The sequence below is a fragment of the Elephantulus edwardii genome, unplaced genomic scaffold (genome assembly GCF_000299155.1).
Source record: "Elephantulus edwardii isolate Elephantulus edwardi_28Jun2011 unplaced genomic scaffold, EleEdw1.0 scaffold00049, whole genome shotgun sequence".
NCBI lineage: Eukaryota > Metazoa > Chordata > Mammalia > Macroscelidea > Macroscelididae > Elephantulus > Elephantulus edwardii.
The window spans coordinates 11,137,933-11,161,270 of NW_006399799.1; the positions used below are offsets into that span (position 1 = coordinate 11,137,933).

Here is a 23,338-nt window from a genome sequence, read left to right on the forward strand (position 1 = left end):
CAAAGAGAAAAGCCAACTGGAGGGGGTGGGTAGGGAGGAAAACGTGCAACAATTAATCAATGGAAATCCAAATTCTTTAGAAACTTTAAAAAAAAACTCAGTTAAAAAAATAAAAAATTGGAGGTTGTGTAGTCCACAGGGAGTTACACTGCTAACCCAAAAGCAGCACCTCGTCGGTGGTTCAAATCCACCAGTGGCTCCACAGAGAGATGGGCAATTTTCCCTCATGTGATTAACAGCCTCGGTCTGGACTCTACGGCAATGAGTGAGTAAGCGAGTCAGAGTTTTAAACCAGAGCTGGCTTATGATTTGTATGTTTAAAAAAATCTCTTTGTCAGCTGTCAAAAACTGATTGACAAGACAAAAACAAGGAAACCTTTAGAGGGAAAGGCAGTAAGCTAGAGGAGAAGAAATATTTTCAAACTAGGGTGATGGCTATGGACTCCAGCCATACTTAGGAAGTTAACTCAATAGGAAGTTTTCAGAAGAACTAAAAAAACCTTTATTGAATATCTGTAACAATCCCAGCAAGGGGGTGGGGGTGGCAGGCACCAGGAAGGCTTGGGAATATAAACAAAAGATGCACGTCTTCAACCACAAAAGCAAATACATGGTCACCTCCCTTCCTCCCTCCATCCTTCCAGTCTTTTGGGGAAAATGGGTCCCAGATCAACAAACAGGCTGAAAGTTCAGGGGCATGTCCACCTCCCTTGATAGAGTCAACAAACCGTTTCAGAGCTGGGCACTTGAAATATGGAAATGTATTTCCCACAGCCCCAGTAGGAAGGAATGCTGTCTTCTCAGGCTCAGAAGTTGCCAAATTTTAGGACCGCAACCTGAACCTGCTGCTATCCTGGGAGTGGTGAGCCACCACATGGGGTGGCCAGGGAGAGAAGAAGGGGACAGTGTTTCTTCTTCCTGTCCTGAGTGTGCTGGTTTGTGGGAAAGGCGTGGCTGGAGTTTTGCCCTCTGTCTACAACCCTCTGTCTCCTTCTCCCTCCTCCTTCGTAAGCAGGATTGTCCTACACTGCTCACTGCCATTTCCCTTAGGAGTACATCAAGTCTGAGATCCCCTCTCTGAAATGAGCCCAGCAGGAAAGCAGTCTGCTGAGCTAAGACTATATGACCTGTTTCAGCTCATTATTCTTCCTTGAGAAGCGGCTTTTTCAGAGCTTTCTGAACCCACCTCTCTGGAAAAGCCACCCCATACCTCACTGTCCTGGGGTGTTGCAAACTCCCCTTCTGAGCCTATGAGTCCCCTCAATTCAGCCTCTGGGGAGAGCAGTGAGGGAAGATATTCTCAGGGACAGGTTAGGTATTTAATAGCCAATGCAGAATACTAGCTGGAGAACACCTCCTCATCTTGGATCTTCCAGTCCTTAACCAACTCGTGCAGGTTCTGGGGGACACTCAGAGGAAGAAGTAACTAACCCGCACAGAAATATTCAGTATTTTAACAACTTGTACAGCAACACTGATCCAACTGAATTTCAGGCCCGGGCTTGTCTCTCTCTATCTCATCCAGTCTCTGCTGTTCCACAGGGAATGGCTATTGGGCCATTTTCCCTCATTAAAAGAGGAAAAGTGGCTCCGGTTAGAACTGGATAAATGGCCTCCAGGCAGTGAGCGGCCGCATGAACTCCTCCAGGCTGAACAAGATCTCAGGCCTCAACCACTGTGTGTGAGTGACCTCGGAGGGCCCAGCCGCCTCTGACTGTCCTCCCTCTTGTCTCTCCTCATAGTTATTTTTATCCAGCCTGACAGCCTTTGGCTGTCCCAGCAGTCAGGGCCCTGTGAACCAGATGCAAACCAGGCACACAAGCGTCTGGTGCTGAATCCCAAGAGGATTTATCCCTGGGTATGATCGCGTGGTGCTTCCGTCTTGCTACACTGCACATCCAGCTAGAGGTCACTCAAGAGGGTGGCCTCAGGGGCACCGGTCCTCAGGTCCTCAGCCTGGGATCCTGTTTGGGACTGTTAGCCAAGGCCTGGTGGTGATACTCCCTCAAGGAACCTTGCTGCTGCCCAGAAACCTTCCAGCTAAGTCCACCAGGCTAGCTGTGTGCAGAGAATGGCTAGTCATCTGTAGAGTGCGTGTGGGTGTGGGTGTGTGTGGTTAGGAGAAGGCAGAGCAGGCCATGGTGGAGAACGAGTCTATCCTTTGTGTGGTTCATTTTGATGGGATGGGCTGAAAACAGGTGGACAAGGGAAAAAATGCCCAGAAGATGTGACCCTGTTGAGTTAATGTGTCCTGGAAATGAAGTGGACACAAGCTCTATCTATCTATCTATCTATTGACCCTGTTGAGTTAATGTGTCCTGGAAATGAAGTGGACACAAGCTCAATTTCCAGGTCTGGGAAAACTGTAGCCTGCTTGTCACCACCGTTGAGAAGAGTCTGACCCTCCAATGAAGCAGTGTACCTCAGCTCATCATACCTTTGGGTGAAAGCTGTGTTCCCAGACCTGAGATTTGTGCCTGGTGTGTGTAACGGCAGAAGAGAGGGTTGAGCACAGCTTCTTCAGGACTCATCTGTTCAGGGAAAAGGTGGAACCAAGTTTCTGGATGGACAAAGTGGGTAAGCAGTGAGGAGAGACAAGTTGGAAGAAAGGACAGATGGTGAGTGAAAGGACACCTTCCATCTATGAAAAGGCTGTGCAGCTCCTGGAAGAAAGACCTTCTCTCGTGGGGAGGAAGCCAGCTCAGAAAGCCCCGATTTCGGTGATTTCAGAGACCCAGGAGCGGCAGAGCATGGCCCCTGTAGGCCTTGCAGCAGGCCCAGGGGACGATGGGCGGGGGGCAGGGACAGCCACAGGGGCAGAGGGCCCAACAGCACCAGGTGGGGTCAGAGAGGAAGACCGAAGGAGGGATGCAATGTGACTGCTCCTGGCAGCCCTGCTGCTGGGGGTCACCGGTCGGGGGCCAGCTGGCCTCTCCATGGGGCGGGCCCTCCTGGCCAAAGTGGCCCCTCGACTGGGCAGAAGATTCTTCCGGGCGGGTAGGATGGTGGCAGCGGCTCGGCGCATGGGAGTGGCTCGGAGGCCTGGGATGGGATAAGTGGGAGAGGAGGCGCTGGGCAGGACGGGACCGGGCACTCGGCCCAGGATGGTGAGCTGGCTGCTTGGGGCGGGCAGCCCTGGACAGCTGGGGAAGAAGGACCAGGGCCACGCCGGGAAGGCCAGGGGGCCAGTGGGAGTGGGCAAAGGCTCCATCTCGGCTGCGTAGCTGTTGAGGTGAGAGAGAAGGCGAATCCGAACAGGGTCCGCACAGCTGCTTGGTCCTTCCAGGACCCCCAGGTACCTGATGACTTCCGTGAGGCACTCCCGAAAACCAATGCTCCTGAAGTCGATGGCCAGGGCACGGGCATCAAAGAATCCTGAGAAGAGAGGGGCAGTCTGAGGGCGTGCTGGCATAGGGGGAGCTCTGTGCCTGTGGTCATCAGACTAACTGAGATCTGGACTGGCCTCCTCCACTCACCCTCAATGTGACCCACTCTCTGAATGTCACGCCCATGTCTCTCAGCCCCAGCTGGCCCCCAGCTATAAAGTGGGAATAATAATCCTTCCCATCTGCAGAGGGAATAAAATAATCCCTGCCTGGGGTTATGAGAACCAAATGAATTTAATAAACTATGACGCATTAGAAAACGTAAAAGGTTATTTTCAATACAACCCATGATTAAGCCCGAGAAGAAACTCTGTGGAGAAGACAAAGTCATTTAAGTAGACACTGACTGGGTGTGAAAAGGCTGTGCACAACAAGGAAGTGTACAAGAACCCTGCCTGCTGGTAAGGGTTAGAATTGGCGGCAGTGGCTATCAGAGCTGGGAGGTTCCTTGTTAAGGCAAGAAACTGTAGCAGTGATGCACGAAATGTTTGGAGGCAGCAGATCTTGGTTCAGATCCTGGTTCTGCCACTTAACTGACTATGGACTATGGACAAGTCTCTGAATCTTTCTATGTCTCAATTTCCTTAGCTGTATGATGGAAATTGATATAATAAAATCTGACTTGAGATTTGTGAGGGTAAAATGACATTAAATGTTCAATACAGTAAAAATTAGCTACCATTTGTATTCCTAACAACTCTGGTGCTTTAATCCACAGCATGTTGTAAAAGAGAAAGTCAAGTATTCTCTCCAGCTGTTAAAATCCACTCCTGGGACAAAGATGGCCAGTTTACTATAATTATGATTTAGTTTTAGGAATTCCAGTGGAGGGTGGCTATGAGTAAGAACTGACTTTATGGTTGTGAATTAGTATATTCCTGGCTTGATCCATGTAAGCATTTGAGTCGATTCTTTGGCCCAAAGGACCCTACTCTGATGTTCAGGTACTGACATCAGGCCGAGACCCTCTCTGCTCTGATTTCAGTGAGGGATGATCAGGTGGATGACCCCACACAAGTATTCACATTCTGCCTGACTTTCTACACTTGCCGTGCTCCCCACCATCTAGGCAAAGACAGGCTTGTGACTATGGCAGGAAATACCTGTTCCCTGTAGGCTTAGCCATGTGACTTTAAGCAAGATCCTTTCTCTTTTGATTTTTATACTAGCACTGACTCTGGTGGTGGTTGTTGTTAGGTGTCATTGAGTCAGCTCTGACTCACGGAGGAAGCCCTCCCTAAGCTTGCACCCCCCTCGCAGTCTCCTCTGCACTTGAGCCCCTTGTGACAGTCACTATAGCAATCCATCTCCGTGAAGGTCTTCCTCTCCTTCAACAATCCTCCACTTTTCCAAGCCTTATGTCCTACTCCAAGGGCTGGTCCCTCCTGACATCATGCTCAAAGTATGCCTGACTTCCTCCCAAGCACTTTATATGCTTATATAATTTAATCTTCATCTACGTCAGTTGATGCGGAGTCTATTCCAGCTCATACAGACTGAGCAGAACTACACCCACAGGGCCCCCAAAGCAGTAAATCTTTACAGATGCAGACTGCCATATGCATCTATCATCTATCTATCTATCTATCTATCTATCTATCTATCTATCTATCTATCTATCATCTCTATCTCCTATGGAGGCTGGTTGCTTTGAGCAGTCAACCTTTCAGTTAGCAGCCTAACACTTAATCACGGCCCCATCACGGGCTTCTCTGGATTCTCATAAAAACCTTATTATCATTCTTATTATTCTCATTTTAGAGTTGAAGAAACCGTGGAACAGAGAGAGGTTGTCATTTGTCCAAGGCTAAAAAGGTAGTAAGGAGGAGAGCCAGGACTCAAGCCTTAATGATCTGCCACCCCATCAGCCCTGAGTCATAAAATAATGATAACAAACCCTGCCCTTGAGGTTCTTCTGAGACTCAAATGAGGTGATGTGTGTGAAGTTCTTTGAAAATGTAAAATGCTTCCCAAATATTAGTTGTGATTTTCTTTTAATGGGAGAACTACAAATGTTGTTTGAAATCTCTTCTCCACTGGCTGACTAGTGATAGAGACGTTTTCACTGTTAGCAATGCATTCCTTTGGTAGTGATCAAATGCATGGGGGCATGCTTGCTAAACTTGCAAATTCTGAAACTCCAATCCAGATCTTGTTGTTGTTGTGTACTGTAGAGTCGGAAACAACCCATCGCTGACTCTCTGCCACATTTTCAGAGGCAGTTAATCACACTGGAGGAGATTGCCTATCCTTCTCCAGTGAAGCAGCTACTGCCTCAGAATTCCTAGGATGTAACCTGCAATTCTGATGGTCTGGGACGATGTGGCTGTACACTGAGGCTTGACACCTAATTGGGTCACTTAGCATGCAAGTGTCCCCTTCAGGGGTAGCAAGTTAAGTTTCTGGGACTTTGGTTTAATACATATGGCCAACAACTGGGGAGTTTTCAAGGTTTCCCATTTGTGAAATCACCAAGACACAGCGAGGTTTCACAGAGACACATTTACCATTTGTCTGGAAACTTTTAAAAAGCCACAATTCCATGACTTTATTTTAATGGACTAGCTCAAAATCATGGAATGAATTACATTTGCTTTCAATTATAACCCCATATGTAATAGACTATGTGAGCATGGCATACAACACTGTCACGGACACACAGCCAGGAGGCTAGATGAGAGGGTCGGCACATCAGTCAAGGTCTGTGGCTAAAATCCAAGGAAAGTCCTTCCCTGGGTTCAGGCAGGTCCTAGAGAAAATTAGTTTATAGAGGGTAACCCAGTAGTAGCTTTTGGCTGTGGAAGAAAACTTCTCCAAGATTAAGACAGGAAGGCATGGAGGGAAGAAAGGGGTGAGGACAGATGGAGACACTGAAAGTGAGAGGGAGATGCTGAAGAGGAGATTCAAGCTTTGCAAAAAGTTCTGGTTATGCCTGCTTCTGGACTGTGAGGGCCTCGAGGGCAGGGACAAAGTCCACTTTGTTCAGTAGTGTATCCCCAGCCGCTGGCCTCCAAATATGTGTTGCATGAACGAATCTGGAAAGAGAGAAGCATAAGTACCTGTCCCACCGGTGGCATGGAGCATTTTCAAGTGATCCACTGTCATCTGCAAGACTTCTGCTTTCTCCAGCTTGGAAGAACCCTGTGTGTTCAGAAGACAGAGAATGAAGTTTCCCAGTTGACCTCCATTGCTCCTTTCCTCTGCATTAGGCCATCAGTCCTCATTGTCTCAGTTTCTCATCTTCTTCTCAGATCCTTGACCACCGGCTCATGGGGCTGTGCGCTGGCTAACAGCTTTTCCATTTTCTCCTTAGAGCACCTGTCTGCTGCTCTGGACTCTGCTGACCACTTTCTCCTTCCTGAGGCCCTTGGCCTCCATGACACCACTTTTTTGTGGTTCTCTTCTGCCTTGCTTCTTGCTCCGTCTACCCCTTAAACAGTGACCTGTCCTAGTGGATATTGGTTCACTTCTCTTTTTGCTCTGAATGCTCTCCCTGGCAGATCTCATCTACTTCCACAGCTTCATCCACATTAATGATGATTCCCCAAAAGACCACTCGTGCAGACCCACTCATTATTCTAGACCATTATCTATTCACCAAGCCCTAAATCTAACATTGTTCTACCCCACCTTGTCTCTGTCCTCTCTCTTAGGAGATGCTTCCCAAGCCTCCAGTCGTCTGGCTTCTCAAATCTAATTGACACCATTTTTCCAATAGCACATGCTGACTTTTTGTCTCTGTGTCACATTTTGTGAATTCTTAAAATATTTCAAACTTTTTGTGTGTGTGTGTGTGAAGTTTTCGGCGAACATCTGAGGAATATCGGATTTGTTTCCACCTGTACAAGGGCATGCTTTGTAGCACAGGGGAAGAATTTTTGAGGTTATAAGCCCCTGTCCCCACCCCAGCTGTATCACCCACCATCCCAGCAAGTTCAATAACACAGTTACTAACTTTGCAATCTATTCCACTTTCCAATAACTCTCAAAATGTCAGCAGTGCAGAGAAACAGAGGATTCTAGAATCACAGGGTTCTGTGTTCCTATTTTGCTCTACCATTTACTAGGTGTGTGATCAGCCACAAGTATTTCCACCTCTTTATCTCTCCATTTCCTTACCTCTGTAATAGGCATAAACATCCCATTTTCAGGGTCCTTTTGAGAATTTAATTCAATAGGATGATGGAGAGAAGGTATCTGTGACTGTAGGACCTCAGTAAATAGAGATTTCCATTCCCCTTATCCAGGGACAGTTAACAATGAATGAGCGATCGCAGCACTTCAGGCAGTCGCTTACCAATCAACAGGGAGGCCCCTAAGAACAAACCCGCCATCCGCACAAGATTTCTGCCAGCATAGTCAGGAACGTCACCACGTACCTGCTTCTCAAAGGCAGTGGGCACCAGGCGCCGGAGTTCCGAAAGGCTGCTGTTGATGCGGTCTCGGCGCCGCTTCTCTATGATCTACGAAACAAGGACAAAAGAACTAGATGGTGTCCAGCTACCCACAACCGACCCCTCTGAATGGTGTCACAACACGAGCTCCCGGACAGAGTGGGAGGAAAATAGAGGACAAGATTCAAAATGATAAAAAAGATCAGACGTACTGATCCACTGACAGAAATCTGTGGAATCACTGAGCCTATAGCTCTTTTTAAATTTTTTTATTTTTTGTGTGTACTGTAAAATCGGATGTGACTGGTACAGGAGGAGATTGTCCCTCCTTTTCCAGCAGAGCATCTGGTGGGTTTGAAGAGCCTCCAGCTCTTTTTTTTTTTTAAAAAAAAACTCCTTTCCACTACCTCAAATATATGCCCCCATCACTTCTTAAATTTTTTTAAAAAACTTAACTTTATTATCTTTTTGTGTGTGTACCGTCAAATTGGATCTGACTGGTACAGGAGGAGATTGCCCCTCCTTCTCCGCAGAGCATCTAGTGGACTCGAACCATGTACTTCTGGGATTGCAGTGCAGCTTCTTGCCACTAGGCCACCAGAGTTCCCTCGCCAATCACTTTTCAGTCAAACAAGAGACAGACCTATCAAGTGAACAGTAGTATTCCTCAGAAAAATCAACCACAGAAGACCAAGAGAGCAGCATTTGCCTAAAAAAGCAAGCTCAGAAGGCTCCAAGGAGCAGGAAAGAAACAAATACAAATGGGAAATCTGGGGAGGAAGTGTGGGGTGATGTTACATCAACAGGATTATAACCAATGTCATACAAGAAGCAGAACAAATGTATAATTTGTTGAGTGAAAAATGAATTTGCTTTGTAAACTTTCACCAAATCACAATAATAAATAAAAATTTAAAAACAAGGGCAAGAAGTTTTATGTGGGTACTTCATCAGAGTTTCCAATGTGCCTCGGTGAACACTGACTCACATTTTCTCTTGTGATGTTTTTGAGGATGATAGATCTACAGAGTTTTATTCCATTTCCCGTTCTTTCCCCCCACCCCCGTTATTTCATTTTTTAATACACTGAAGGTTTGTTTCAACTATTCATCTAGAATGTCTATCAAAACTCTCACGCACTGTTGTCAAGTCAGAACCAACTCATAGCTAACCCTCCAGCACGTTTCAGAGGCTGTGAACAGCACAGGAAGCGATTGTCCATCTTTCTTCTGCCTAGCCTCTGGCAGATTCTAACTGTCAGAAGGACCACCTTTGGGTTAGCAGAGCTACTCTCTACACACTAGGCCACCAGAACTCCAAGAGGAAAGTATTTATAGAGGGATAATTTTTCCAACAGCGTGTGCTGACTTCATATTTCTATGTCACTTTTAAAAAAAATTTTTTTTGTTTGTGTGTGTGTGTACCGTCAAATCGGATCTGACAGGTACAGGAGGAGATGGCCCCTCATTCTCCGGCAGAGCATCTGGTGGATTCGAACCTCATATCTCTGGGATTGCAGTGCAGCTTCTTGCCACTAGGCCACCAGAGCTCCCCCTGTGTCACATTTTTACAATTTAAAAAAATAAATTATTATTTTTGTGGGTGTACCATCAAATCAGATCTGACTGGTACAGGAGGAGATTGCCCCTCCTTCTCCAGCAGAGCATCTTGTGGATTTGAACCTGGTACCTTTGGGATTGCAGTGCAGCTTCTTGCCACTAGGCCACCAGAACTCCCTACATTTTTTTTTCAGAGCTCCCTATGTTTTTATAATTCTTAACAATATTTCACACTTCTTCACGATGTTATTGCATACTTACTAAACTATAATGTAAATATAACTTTAACATTCACTGGGGAACCCAAATATCATGTGACATGTTGATTGCACTATTTGCTTTATGGCAGTATTCTGAAACTGAACTTGCAATATCTCCAAGGTATACTTGTATTCTTATTTATGAAGGAGGAAACAGGTTCAGAGACAGGCAGTGACTTGCAAACAGTCACACAGCAAGGAAGTGCAGAGCCAAGCCTATATTACCCAGGTGTCTTTTCTTGGTCTGTGGAAATGACATTCAAAATACTGTAATCATTGTTACAACTGTACACAAGTTTCCCCTGATATCCGAAAGTCGAGTGTTTCTCTTAACCCTTTTGTAAGCCAAAATTATGTAAAGTGATGAAGCAGTTGCAACTAATTGATATGGGGAAAATATTTTATTCTTCTGGGACTCAAAAAAGAACTACCAAATCACAACAGGTAGCACACAAAACATAAATGAACACTAACACAGAGTGCTCACAAGCTTCTCAGGGACATGGCGGCTGGAAAGGAGAGGCTGAAACAGCTCCTGGGGAGAGAGCTTGTTGATAATACCCTCATTACTCGGGGTGCACACGTTACTGTAGAAGAAATGCTGGTCCTGGCTGTACTTACCACCTTTTTTTTTTTTGCCTAAAAGCAAAATACTCCTCAGATGTCTTTTAGTTAGGGGAAATAGGTCCTAATGTGGGTCTTTTGTAAAGTGAGAAGATATAAGGCCAATTTTATTTACTTATTTATGAATATTTAATTTTTTTGTGCCATTGAGTCAGATCCACCTGGCACAGGAGACTGCCCCTCCTCCAGCAGAGTATCTGGGGGATTTGAATCACATGCCTTCAGGATTGTAGCACAGCTTCTTGCCACTAGGCCACCAGAGCTTCCTCTAAGGCTAATTTTTAAAAAAGCAGGAATTTCTGTATCAACTAATCCAGCTGGGGACACCAGCCACAGAACTGGCCTGGAGGCCCTGTGTTGGACCCTGCGAGCTCTGAGGTCCTTGAGACTTTTCTCTCTAAGGCTGCAAATCCTTTGATTCCTATCCCCTTTGTTGTGTGCCATGGAGTCAAGGTGATTAGCCCATCCTTCTCCAGCGGAGCATCTAGTGGATTAGAACTGTGAGCCTTTAGGATTGCAGTGCAGCTTCTAAGTCCTTTGATTTTAATTTTGTCATTCTCGCCTCACAATACCAATAGTAGGATACTGATAAATCTGTTGAAAGCCAAACACTTTGCCATGGACTTGATTTCAACTCATGATGATCTCATATTATAGAGCAGAATTGCTGCATGGGATTGTCTTGATGGCAAGCCTTCTGGAACAGACTGCCAGGCCTTTCTTCTGTGGTACTGCTGGGTGGATTTGAACTGCTCACCTCTAAGTTAATAGTTGAGCACAAACTGCTTGCACATACACATACATCCCCCCTCTTCCAGGGACCTGCATGATACTAGAGAAGGACAGAAATTATGACTCTTATTTCACAGGTAAAGAAAATGAGGGATGGAAAGAAGCAGTTTGTCTAAGGTGTCATGTTTGTGAATAGCAAAGCTGGAGCCAGATCCACGTCTCAGGACTCCCTGTGCAGTGCTCTTCCTTCTCAGCCCAGCTACACCCTAGGTGGAAAGTGGGTCTGGGACACTCGCCAGCAGCAAACTGGGGGTGCCTCAGTTCTCCTGTTCTCCATTCCTTGGAGAACTGAGACAAATGGAAGGCTCGGAGCACAGACGAGGCAAGATTGGGTAGAAAGGAAGGCTGGTGTGCATCAGAGAATTATTCATGATGGCTTTTCTAACCTTGGCTTTGACTTTACATATGGCAAATGGGAGGTGTTTTGTGGTCCAACAATGGGATTAGACAATTTATCAATAATGTCAACAGAACCTTTTGAGTTGGAAATGCAAATAAGATGTATAGAATGCTAAAGAGGGGATTTTTGATCAGGTTAGTCATCCTGCCAGGCTGAATTTGAGCAGGCTGAGAGGCAGAAAATGGGAATCTATTACCATTTAGAAAGAAGAACCAGAATGTAGTATGTCCTTTGGACTTGAGATTCCTGTTCAAAGCAGAGGTGAAGACACCAGACAGTCGAAAGTAGTGGCTGGCAGCAGGGGTGACAGAGGTGGTGCAGAACCAAAGACTGGCATGAGGCAGAGCTGAGCTAGGCCTGCTGACCCACAGAGTTAGAGCTGGGAGGTTTCAGGCCAAGGCTAACTGGTGGAGATGGAGTTGAGAGGTGTGTGTTCATAACTGTCTGGAGCAGTGCAGAGTCCGAGGTCACGAGACCTAGACAGAGAGGCCTATCTAGTAGTAGGCTGAGAAGACTGAAGAATTGTATACTGAGCATTTGCAACCTAAACGGTAACATGCCACTTCTCTAATAAATTCAAAATTGTGAATTTTGTCTCTAAGTTCTGTAGTCATTGCAACAAATTAGTGTACCTAATAGGGAAGTTTTGAGAGGGTTAGTTGGTGTTAGAACTGATAGAAGGCGTGGTGTGTGGGGCCATGTCTGATCTCACCGGAATTACCTCTGTGCTGCTGTTGGTGGAGAATCTTCCCCTTGTAAAGTTGGAGTAGGTCAGACAAAAGCACTCCCATCACTCCCAAAGCTTTTATAGCCAGCATAAGAGCAATAACAGTAATGGTTTATGTCAGGCACTTTTATGTATTCTTCTAAACAACCTTTGAGATGTTGTTAGGTGACATCAAATCGTCAAATCCAGTACAACTCAAGGCGAGTACAACTCAAAGTGACCCTAATGAACAGCCAACCCGAACCCCACCCTATCCTGTGCCATCTTCATCATCTCTGACACACTTAAGCCCTTTGCTACATTATTCCAGTTAAATGTATGAGGAAAAGAAGCTTGTTAGGTGACTGGCCTAAAGTTACCCTAATAATTTACTGGCAGTGGCAGGATTTGAAGCAGTCAAGGTAGCTTCAGAGTGATGAGTCTCTCTCTTGGCTAGATCTCTGAAAGAGTTGAGAAAGCCTTTGTTTTGCAACTCAGGGGATGACCACTCACCCCTCTCCTTTTCTTCCTGGCTTGCATCTGTGAAGGGCTGGCAGTGGACAACGGCCTGGCCATCTGGCTGGAGAGAAAGAGAAAGGCTTATTTTTTTTTTTCTTCAGCACTTGGGGACCATCACCATGGCCTGGGCTGACCCCTCGGAGGCCTGGCTGTCTGTGACCACATCCCCCTCCCAGGCGGCCAAGGCTCCCAGGCCAGGAAGAGCCACAGGGCGGGCGTGGGAGGGACGCCTTACTCCCCAGGGGCTCATTTCTCCTCGGGCCAATTCCTCCCTGGCACTCAGGGTTTCCTGCCTCCAATGCCGTGGCAGCTCGCGCGGCAGCGCGCAGGGGGTTGTTGGCTCCTGGCACCGACGTGCTGGGCCTCCCCAGTGGCTGCGGCAGGCGACGTCGCCGTCGGGGAACCGCGGGCCGGGCGGCTCGGGCTTTGCAACTCGATCCCCGCGGGGCGGAGCCGGCCGAGGGCACGGGCCGGCGGCGCTGGCGGCGGCTGGGCCGGGGCGGCCGGGTTGGGTTTCAGAGGGAGCCGCTGGGAATGAGCGTGGAAAGAGCAGATGCCGCCGCTTCCCACGGGCCGAGCGCGGCGGCCACCCGCCCCTGCCCGGCCTGCAGCTGCCGCCGCCTCCCACGCGGCGCAGCCCTAGTGGGGGCGGGGATAAGCGGCATGTGGGTCACAGGCCGCTTTGGGGACACTGCTTTGGTTCCCCAGAGGTCTCCGGCTCCATCACTTCAGGCCTCCTCTCCCACCCTGGGCCTCCTCTCTGCAGCCTAGCTGAATGAATGATGGATGTTTTCACACCCCAGGAGTTTCCATCCCTGGTAGAAAGCCCATTCCTCCCTGGGCTTTTCCTGCCCAGACTTTTAAAAAATCCCAACCAGCTCAGCTGCTCACCCTCCTAACGGGTTTCCTGCTCCCAGGGATCCCTTAGAATGGAAAGGATTTGCTGGGTTGCCAAGCCTTCAGAGGCCCCATTCAGTCCCAGGGCTGGTGTTGGGAGCCCCAGGAAATGTCATCCTGGGCTCAGCTCTCCAGATGCTCACCATCTGGTGGGGAGACACCATATGAACTAGCACCTTCAGACAAGGTGACTCCTCTGTTATTTCTGAATACAAAACTCCACACATCTCACTCCAACAGGAACTCATAAGCTTGCCCCAGTCTCTTACAAGCTTCCCTGCCCCTGGGTTTCCCATTTTAGTAACCCACCCCTGTGAAGTCCTTCCATCACTTTTCCCAGACTGTAAATCTTTACAAGAGGAGGGAGACTGACTCAGCTTCTTCAGCCAGAAGAGACTAGTGGATTCAAACCACTGACCTTTTAGTTAGCAGCCCTATGCATTATGTGCTGTGCTACCAGGCCTCCTTCATCTCAGGGAAGGAACCCTCAATTTCCAGTCCTGCAAGGCAAAAATCTATCTTTGATTTCTCTTCTACCTTATCGAAACCTGCCAATTCTATGTCTAAACTTCATTTCAAAACCGTGTTGTTAATCTGTACTGCATTTCAGGACCAACTTCTGTAGTTTTCCACCTGGATAACTGCAAGAGCTTCTTATAGGCCCCCTCCACAGCTCTTTTTATCTCCTACAAAACTATCACTATGTTGCAGAACGAGTCATTGTAGTTGTCTTGAAACGCTTCAGTGATTTCCTAGTAGGATCAGGGCACTAATTTTTATGTGACCCACCTGTTCCCTGCCATCTCTTAGTCTCAACTCTTCCCTTGCTCACCATTCTCCCATCAGTGGATGCTCATATGATTCTCAAAGCCTAGAATTCTCTGGTTCACTCTATCTCTCCATTCTAAGTCTGGGTCTTTTTGCTCAGAAACTTTCTGCATCATTCATTTTTCAATTAAAATGTCAACTCTCTGACAAGCATCCCCATCCCAACTAGATGCTTCAAATACTCTTCTAGCATACTATATTAATAGTATTTATGCACATTTTTATTTTATATGCATGTGACTATGATTAATACCCAATACGCTGCTAAGCTCCATGTTAATGTAACCTCAGTACTCAGCATAGTGCCTGGGACACAGCAAGGTCATTATATCACTCCATCCTCCTGCCCTTATCTTTGGCATCACTGGTAATGGAAGAGGTGAGCACTAGAAAATCTGTGTCCTACACTTTTGTGACCGCCCCCTTGACATTTAGGGTTGGATCATTTTCATCTACTATCTAAGAAAGGAGAGAGTATGAAAGGCGCCCAAGTATCAAGGACTCTCCTTCACAGGGTCGCTATGAGTCGCCTGCGACTCAACGGCACTTAACAACAATAGTATCAACAGAGAGAGATCAGCTGGCCCAGTGGACAGAAAGCGATGCTACCAAGCCAAAGGTGAGTGACTTTTAATCCACGGCCCTCGGGCCTGTCTTTCATTGTTTTTGTTCAGACATTCCTCTAGGTCATATAGCCCTGGTGTACAAGTTGCCGTACTGTGGTCACTTGTGGTTGCTGTGAGGCTGAACACTGTGACACTGATGTGTCAGATGTGTTAATGGTTGGCTATCTAATGTGGACAGGGAGTGGGGTGGAGCTCCCCGATTAAAACAAGCTTGGAAGGAGGAGTGGCATCCACTTCCTTAATAGCTTGCCTCCAGAAACCCTGTGAACCTGGAGAGAGGATGAAAGGTACCCAAGCATTGAGGACTCTCCTTCATAGGGTCGCTATGAGTTGCCTTTGACTCGACGGCACTTAACAACAACATGTAAGAAAGGAAGCACTGGGGACACCTAGGTCAGTAATTTGAACCACCAGGAAGATGTGGCTGTCTGCTTCTGTGAAGATGCTTTGGAAACACTGTGGGACAGTTCCACTTGGCCCTATAAGGTCACTCTGAATTGGCATCCACATGATGGCAGTGATTTTAGTTTGGGCTTTGCTCAAAGAGAGAAGGTTGCAGAGAGATCAAATCTGCATTTGTCAAGTCCTCATGTTATGTCCTGGCTCCATAAACCACATCTGGAAAAAGGTATCCTTCATTCAAACATCTGGATAAACAGTCATGGTAAGGGTGCTGTGAGAGTTCCTGAGAAGGCTGCTACAGCAAGTTGGGTCCAGGGTTCAGATAGCCAGAATTTGTGATCTGCAGGGCAGCCTGCTTACAGAGCTTCCCTGGGGACAAGCCCTGAAAGCCACAGTACACTAAGAAACACGGCCTTTGTCCCTTCCAGCTGGATAAAGCGTCTCTCGGGGTATTGGGTTAGCATCACGCACGTCACTGCCTCTCAGTTTGATCCTTCCTCAGGGACCATCTATTGAGACGGAGGCACCCATCTGAGGGCAAGACAGCTATAGCCTTCCTTCCTCTGGTCTCCGGACCAGCTGTACTTAGCAGGGTTCTTTTTCTCCACTATCTCTCACAGACCGACCTTATTTCACTGTTTTTTTAGGCACCATTATCTATATTTCTTTTATTTAAGCCTTATAAAAGCCCATTTTATAGATGAAGACACTGAACCTCAGGGAGGTTGTCTAGCTTGTCTAGCTTACGCCGCCGCTAAGGAGAAAGGCTAAGATGGGAATCTATCTGGCTGCACAGTCTGCATTGTTTTCACTCATAATTCCTACTTCCTGTCTGTCTGAATAGCCCCTGAGTCCCCAGATCCTTAAAGCTCCCAAGAGCCCCAGTCAGTCTTTGCTTCCAGCCCACAATCTGGCCCTGACAGTGGGAGGAGGTGTGGGAGCTTCTTGTCTGAGAGTCTGAAACTCAGGCAGATTTTCATGAACCCAGAGAAGAGTGTTGACCACCAAGATCTGCTCCATGGGACTCCAGGGGCCCCTAGCCAGAATTCCAGGGTGGTCTCTTTAGTGGGGGCAGCTCTCCAGGCAGTCTGGCTGCCAGTCCTGACCACCCTCTGCGCTAACCTCCCCTGGGAACTCCTAGAACCCTTACGAATGACCCCACTTATTTTGCAACAACGAAAGGCAGAGAAACAATGAGGAGACCTCAGAAAGCAGAGATTTTATTTTTAAAATGAGGAGGCTCAGAGAGGGGAAGGGATTTGCCCCAGGCCACACAGCAAATAAGAGGAAAATATAGAAGGAGGTCTCCTGATTTTGTCTAGTACTCTTCCAGTACACCCTATGGGCTCACTGTCCTGTCATTTGCGTCTCCTTAACCAGTTCATTATGTTCTAGACAGCATGTCCACAACCACTTGTCTCATTATGATTGCGCCACTTCACACTTAGGAAAAATAATGATCTTATAGATGGGTGGCCAAGATACGAAGAGGTCATTTAAGAATTCTGCCCAGTAAATCTATTCTTCAGATTGTTAGTCTTTTCACTGCCTCATCAACATGGAACCTGCCCCCCTCCCCCAGCCACCCCCCATCCTCTCAACTGACTGGAAAGCAGCATTTACTGTGAATTGTCTTATGTCAAAGCAAGGAGCAATGTGCTTTCGTGAAGTTATTAGTAGCCTATGTTATAACCCACATGTACAGCACAGAACTGTGTCCCACAGGATTTTCAAGGCGACAATCTCTAAGAAGCAGATTGCCAGGCTAATCCTCTGAAATAACTTTGGGTATGTCTGAACCACAAACCTTTTGGTTATCAGTGGAATGCTTAACTGTTTGCACCATCCAGGGTACTTTGAGGCAGGCTATTGTTTTTAAAATATTTTTCTTATACTTTAGGTAAAAGTTTACATAGTAAATTAGGTTCCCACGTGACTTTTTTCTATAATTTGCTCCACTATAGCGACCCTCTATGAGATGGATTGATTCGGTGACTGGGGTAATCGGGATGGGTGTGTCAGAGGCGGTGCGGTTGGCGCAGGATAGAGCAGGGTTTAGGGCTGTTGTGCATAGGGTCGCTATGAGTCGGAAACGACTCGACGGCACATAACAACAACAACATAGCGCATCAACATTCTCATTATTTCCATTCTTCTGTCCCTCCTTAGCTTTTCATCTTTGTTTTAGGGTAAATGTTGTCTATACAATAACCTAGTATTTGGATGAAAGGTGAGCAATGGGCATGGCTTCAGTTCCAACTTCAAAGATGTCATAGGGCAGTATTCTTAGGAGTTCCTCCAGTTTCCATCAGTTCAGTAAGTTTGGCCTTTTTCAGGAATTTGAATTTTATTGTGTATTTTCTCCCTGTGGCTTTATGAGCTTGGTGGTGGTGTTACATGCCATCAAGTCACCTGTGACTCAAAGGAACCCTTGGAATACATACATATCTATATGGAGCTCTAGTGACATCATGGTGACAACCTGCACTTCAATCCCAGAGGCTCACGCTTTGAATCCACCAGCTGCTCCAAGGAAGGAGGATAGACAGTCTCTTCCCATGAAATTTCCTGCCTCTGAAAACCTGCTAGAGGCTTAGCTATGGGTTGGTTCTGACTTGACAGCACACAACAACTACATTTATATTTATGTATGTTGTGCCTGTATATAGTAGAGTCAGAAATGGCCCACAGCTGACCCTCTGGTGGGTTTTCAGAGGCAGTTAATTGCACGGGAGGAGATTGTCCATCCTTCTCCCACGGAGCAGCTGGTGGTCTCGAACCTTGTACCTTCGAGATTGCAGCGCAGCTTCTTGCCACTAGGCCAACAATATACATATACATGTACATATACATATACATATACATATACATACACACACACACACACACACACACACACACACACACACACACACACATCTAGTTGTTGTGTGCTGTCGAGTCAGAATAAACCCATAGCTAACCCTCCAGCAAGTTTTCAGGGGCAGGAAATTGCATGGGAAGAGACTGCCCATCTTTCTCCCACAGAGGAGCTAGTAGATTCGAACAATGTGTCTTTGGGTTGGCAGCACAGCTCCTTACTACCAGAGCTCCCACAATATCTATCTATCTATGGACATTCTGGCAGCATTCATACATGTACATGTGCCTGCAGACAAACCTGTGAGAGTAAACTGATGTGCCTTCCTCTGCTTATATACATAAATGTCTACCTATGTAACCACACATACATTTTATTGGTTTATTACTGCTGTTGTAAAGTTGTATGTTTGAAGTGTGTTATTACCACTCCTATTTTGTAAGAGAGACAACTAAGATTCAGACAAAGGCAAAGTCCGTTGCTCACACTAATAGTCAAACTCCAACTCATTGCTGTCAAGTCGGAACTGACTCAGATGTCATTCCACTGGATTTCCAAGGTTGGAAATCACACAGGAATAGAGTGCCCATCTTTTTCTCTGAGAGCTGCTGGTGGTTTCAAACTATCTAGGTGTAGGAGCGCAACTCCCTATGGACTACAGAGCTGGGTCTATTGGACTTCAAAGGCCACCCTATGCCTTCTGTTATTCAGGAATGACCCACAGCCCCTGACCCAGTGCCTAACATGTGTTAGGTTCATTCAGCGCTTGTGGAGGGGAGGGTAGAGTTGATCTTCTCAGTTTGGATACAGCATGTACCAGAGGGGCCAGTTCAGAGGAGAGCTCTGCAAATGAGTCCCACAGGCCGGGACGGGATCTCACCAGGCAGCAGCCCACGTGCTGGTGGGACAAGCCCTGCTCTTGATTCTCACGTCTCTGGGTGTGGGGGATTTGCGCCCTGCCGCTGACCCAGGGAAGCTGGCTGCGCCTATCCCGTGGTCCTTGTTACTGTTTATCTGACTTTAGAGTTCTTTGTACATGAAGCTCTTCTTCCTTGTGAGTCCCCTGGGGGCAGAGGCTGAGCAGGATACATCTGGGCCCCGACACCCAGCCTAGGTCTGGGCCACAGCAGGCATCGTTCAGCACTCCTTGAATTGAAGCATTGATGTCTGCTGGGGGCTGGGGGGAGGGCCCTTTGGTGAGTGCTACAAAGAGGCGTCTGTAAGTCAGCCTCCGCCAGATGTCCAACTGCTTTCTCTCCTCTGAGGGGGTCTGCTCCTCTAAGAATCTACAGACTCTGAAAACGGGCTCTGGATGAAATGACAACATGCTGTACAGGGGAAAAAAGCGCTGCCCAATGATCCTTGATGCTTCATCCCAAATGTTGCCACCTTTATAAAGCTCTTATTGCTGTCTTTGGTTGTGAGTGACCTCTGCCAGCGTAAGTGCCCTCACGGCCCACATACTTGTCTCTTTCAATCCTGTCTGTATGTGACCTGGCAGGTCAGTGACCAGCCTGCAGGCTATTGGAGGACAGATGCTGGTTCTGATCTGCTTAGAGGTCTCTGGCATCAATTTCATGCCTCTGATCCTTGAAGATTCAATGGCATTGAATTTGAGACCTCCTCACCCTCACCCCACCACACGGTGCTTGGTCTTCCCCTGCTTCTGGCAGACACAGGCTAGGAGAACTGCCTCTCTAAATAACAGTATCAGCTTAACAGTGAAGAAAGTTAACAGTTTGCACAGGAAATTGCATTATAAACCCCAAAATCTAATGTATGGAACAAAGGGAGATATCTATTGCCCTCTATTGTTATTGACTATAAATAATTAGAAGCTGGTAGCATTTTAGTAGAGTTTTCATTTAGGCAGATTTCTCTGCTCTCAGAAAACTAGTGAGCATTGAAATTCTGAGATGTTCTTAAAAAAACATGTTTAAGAATTAACTTAAGCTTCCCCAGTTGCATCGGGCATAGCCAGGTTTTGGATGAGTCAGGAAAGGTCGGATCACTTCCCTCTTCTCACTGTCCCATCTTTATTTTATTGATGATAAAACAGGCCTAGACAGGAAAAGCAATGGCCCTAGGTCATGTGGTGGGCTGGTGGCAAATTTAGGGCTGGGATCACAGTTTGCAAAAAATCATTCCTGCTGCTCTTGTGGGGTGGTGTGTGTCACATGATGGGTGTTGGGCACTAATTAAGCATTTGCTATGCATTAGGACCTGTGCTAAGCTCTTGCCATATATTATCTCATTGTGTTTTCAGAATAATCCTTTCATGTTGGGTCTATGATTTATACCCATTTTACAGATGAGGAAAGTCAAGTTTAGATAGTTCAAGGAACTTGGAAGCAGCAGATTCTCAACTCATTGCTCTCAATTCAGAGCTAACATCAACTTGGAACAGACTCATGGTTGACTCTCTTGGGAGTTTTTAGACGCTGCAAAATCACATGAAATGAGATTGTTCATCTTTCTCTCATGAAACAGCTGGTGGGTTCTAATCACCCGCCTTTGGATTGAAACTCTTTAACCTTTAAGCAACCAGAGCTCCAGGGGCATACAAAACCAAACTTACAGGTTTGAGGAAGGTCAGAATATTTACTGAGAGCTTAAAGATATTTGTGCACAGTAAAAAGAGCCCTGGAATTAGAGTCTTACTCCCTGCCATCACCACGAGCATGTTAGATACCAGTGTTGGGTAATAGTTTCTTCAATACCAATTTAATAATCCATTTTGTTCAAAGGAAAAGACATTTTTCTCCCCAGAAGAAGTTTGCAGACTATGTGACGTATGCACCCAAGCTGGGATAAAATTGGGAAAATATGGTTGTTCCGCGTAATCAGCAAATTCCTGGCCCGGAAAGAGGAGTGGTGTGATTTGGTACCAACAGTCTATGAGTTTCCTAAGATTTTTCTGGGGAAATTCACCAGTGACTTAAGGGGCACTTCGACAGAGACTAGACCTCTGAGCTGACCTCTCTCCCTGTGGACACACCTCAAGGCCCCAGTGGCTCAGAGCACAGAGCCTTCCAGGCCCTAGTGCACTTAACGGCACACACTGCGCACGCCCCACACGCTGACACCTGCGGGCCCGCCGACCACACCTGGTTCCCACGAGGTCACCTGAGGTCGTACCGAGGATTCCATGCTCAGTGAGCACGTCCCGAGGAGCTCTCACATCGTACCCTCTGTGCACTCAGCCCCCCATTCCCGGCCCTTACCTCAGTTCGCCCTCGCGGCCCACGTCGATGTCGGACTCGCTGTCCGAACCGCTGCGCTCCTTGGGCCGCTTCATGGTGCAAGCAGGATGCCGGCTCTCAGCCCGGCCTTGTGGCCTCAGAGCCACCAAGTCTGGTCCCGCCTCGGTTCCGCCCTGTTCAGCTCAGGCCCCGCCCTGTTCAGCTCAGGCCCCGCCCTGAGAGCGCGGCCGCCGCCCCTTCCCAGGGCCCTTTCCTGCTGCGCAACCCTGGGCGCCCCGGCGCCCCCTCGCCCCCGCGGTGACGCGCCAGCCGAGTCGTGGGAAGGCCCCAGGCAGTCACCGCCCCCGTCGACGGCTGGTAGGTCCGGTTCCGCTCCTCCGGCCGCGACCGCTTCACCCTGGGTGGCCTTGGGCAGGTGTCCTTGCAGGTCCCATGAGGAATCCAGGGGTCCTCATTGGTCCCTAGTTTTCCTGGGGCGCTGACGGCTTGTGGAGGCGCTGCTCTGGGTGTCCCAACATCTGCAGGGGTCAACTCCGTCCACCTATCTGCTGATCTCCCTGGGGCACAGACTTGTCGAGGTAGGAGAAGTTGGTGGGAGTGTCTGTGACCTGATCCTGGGTAAGAATCCCCTAGCAGTTCCTCCCTCAGAGGCTAAGGACAAGAGAAAAGTGATTTATGAATGTATTTGAGAGTGAGGATAGGATTCAAATCTGCGGAGGTAGGGCAGCGGTCATCCTCCTAAAAGGGACATCTGAAGTTGTCAATGCCTGAGAAAGGTTTGCCTTTGGCCAAGGTCCCTGCGGGCCTGGTATGGTGATGGTCAGTTTCCTGTCCACTTACAGTGTTACTGCCTTGAGATCACAAGTTTCAGGAGAGAGATCCTAAGGTGAGTGAGGTGGAACCTGAGAGACCCCTCTATCTACCCTCTAGCCTCACTTGCTTCCAGTCTCCCTCTGATCATGGACCACATTGCTAACTTGATGGGGGCACTGGATTCCCTGTCCCCAGGGTTTGGAGCAGAAGAAGACTCAGAAACAAACATCTGCCATCCTCTCTTCATTCAGTGGAACCTCAGGCAACAAAAGAAGCTTGAAGTGATGGGGTGGTATTAATAAGTTCAGAATTCTCTAAATACATATCAGTTGTAAAACCGATAGCAGTTTTCTCCAGCTTGCAAAACTAGTTACTTTGCCTTAGAATTCTTTTTTTTAATTGAGATTTTAATGGAAGTTTATAGAGAACTTGAATTCCTCTTCATTCATTGTTGCACATTTTTCTCCCTGTCCTCCTCACCCCCAGTTCCCTTTCTCTTTGGGGGAAAAAAAAATCACTGTTATGCAGTCCCTCCCTCAGTCCATTTTACTATGCAGCTCTTATTCTGGACTCTTGTCGTGCCAATAATAACTAATCTTGTCTGTTTCAATGCTATGTCGTTATTTATCCCCTCTTTTCTTAGTTTCCCCGAACCCTCATGTCAGTCCTATTTTATAACAGTGCCATTATTCAGTATTTGTCCTTTTGTGGCTGAGATATTTCAACATAATGTCCTCTATGGTCAACCATTTTGTATATTTAATGAGTTCATTGTTTTTCAGTGCTGCATAGTATTCCATTGTGTGAATATACCAGCGCTTCTCTATCCATTTGTTCGTTGATGGGCACTTGGGTTGTTTCCAATGCTTTGCTATAGTGAACAAAGCAGCAATAAAAAATGGGTGTGTATATACATCTGTTTGGGTGGCAGTTCTGGTTTCTTTATTGTATATTCCTAGTAGTGGAATTTCTGGGTCAAATGGTATTTCTATTTGCAACTTTTTTGAGGAAGCGCCATACTGCCTTCCATATTGGTTGTGCCATTTTACACTCCACCAACAGTGAATAA

The 23,338-nt window shown here is 47.2% G+C and overlaps 1 protein-coding gene across 1 annotated transcript; it reads right to left on the bottom strand.

Moving 5' to 3' along the window:
- Positions 1-2,701: 2,701 nt before the first annotated feature.
- Positions 2,702-21,551, bottom strand: HEYL (hes-related family bHLH transcription factor with YRPW motif-like). Its single transcript, XM_006886493.1, has 5 exons — positions 21,478-21,551; positions 12,635-12,701; positions 7,766-7,849; positions 6,446-6,527; positions 2,702-3,375 (listed from the first exon to the last, which is right to left on the bottom strand). Exons 1-5 carry the CDS (start codon positions 21,549-21,551, stop codon positions 2,702-2,704), a joined length of 981 nt encoding a protein of 326 aa, XP_006886555.1.
- Between the last annotated feature and the right edge of the window lie 1,787 nt (positions 21,552-23,338).

What these genes read in the sequence shown, in the direction of transcription:
- HEYL (XM_006886493.1), bottom strand. Translation starts at nt 21,551, where the DNA reads ATGAAGCGGCCCAAGGAGCGCAGCGGTTCGGACAGCGAGTCCGACATC. An exon ending in GGCCGCGAGGGCGAACTGAG is followed by an intron (nt 12,702 to 21,477) that starts GTAAGGGCCGGG and finishes CTTTCTCTCCAG; the next exon opens with CCAGATGGCCAGGCCGTTGT. An exon ending in CCATGCCACCGGTGGGACAG is followed by an intron (nt 3,376 to 6,445) that starts GTACTTATGCTT and finishes CTCTCTTCTCAG; the next exon opens with GATTCTTTGATGCCCGTGCC.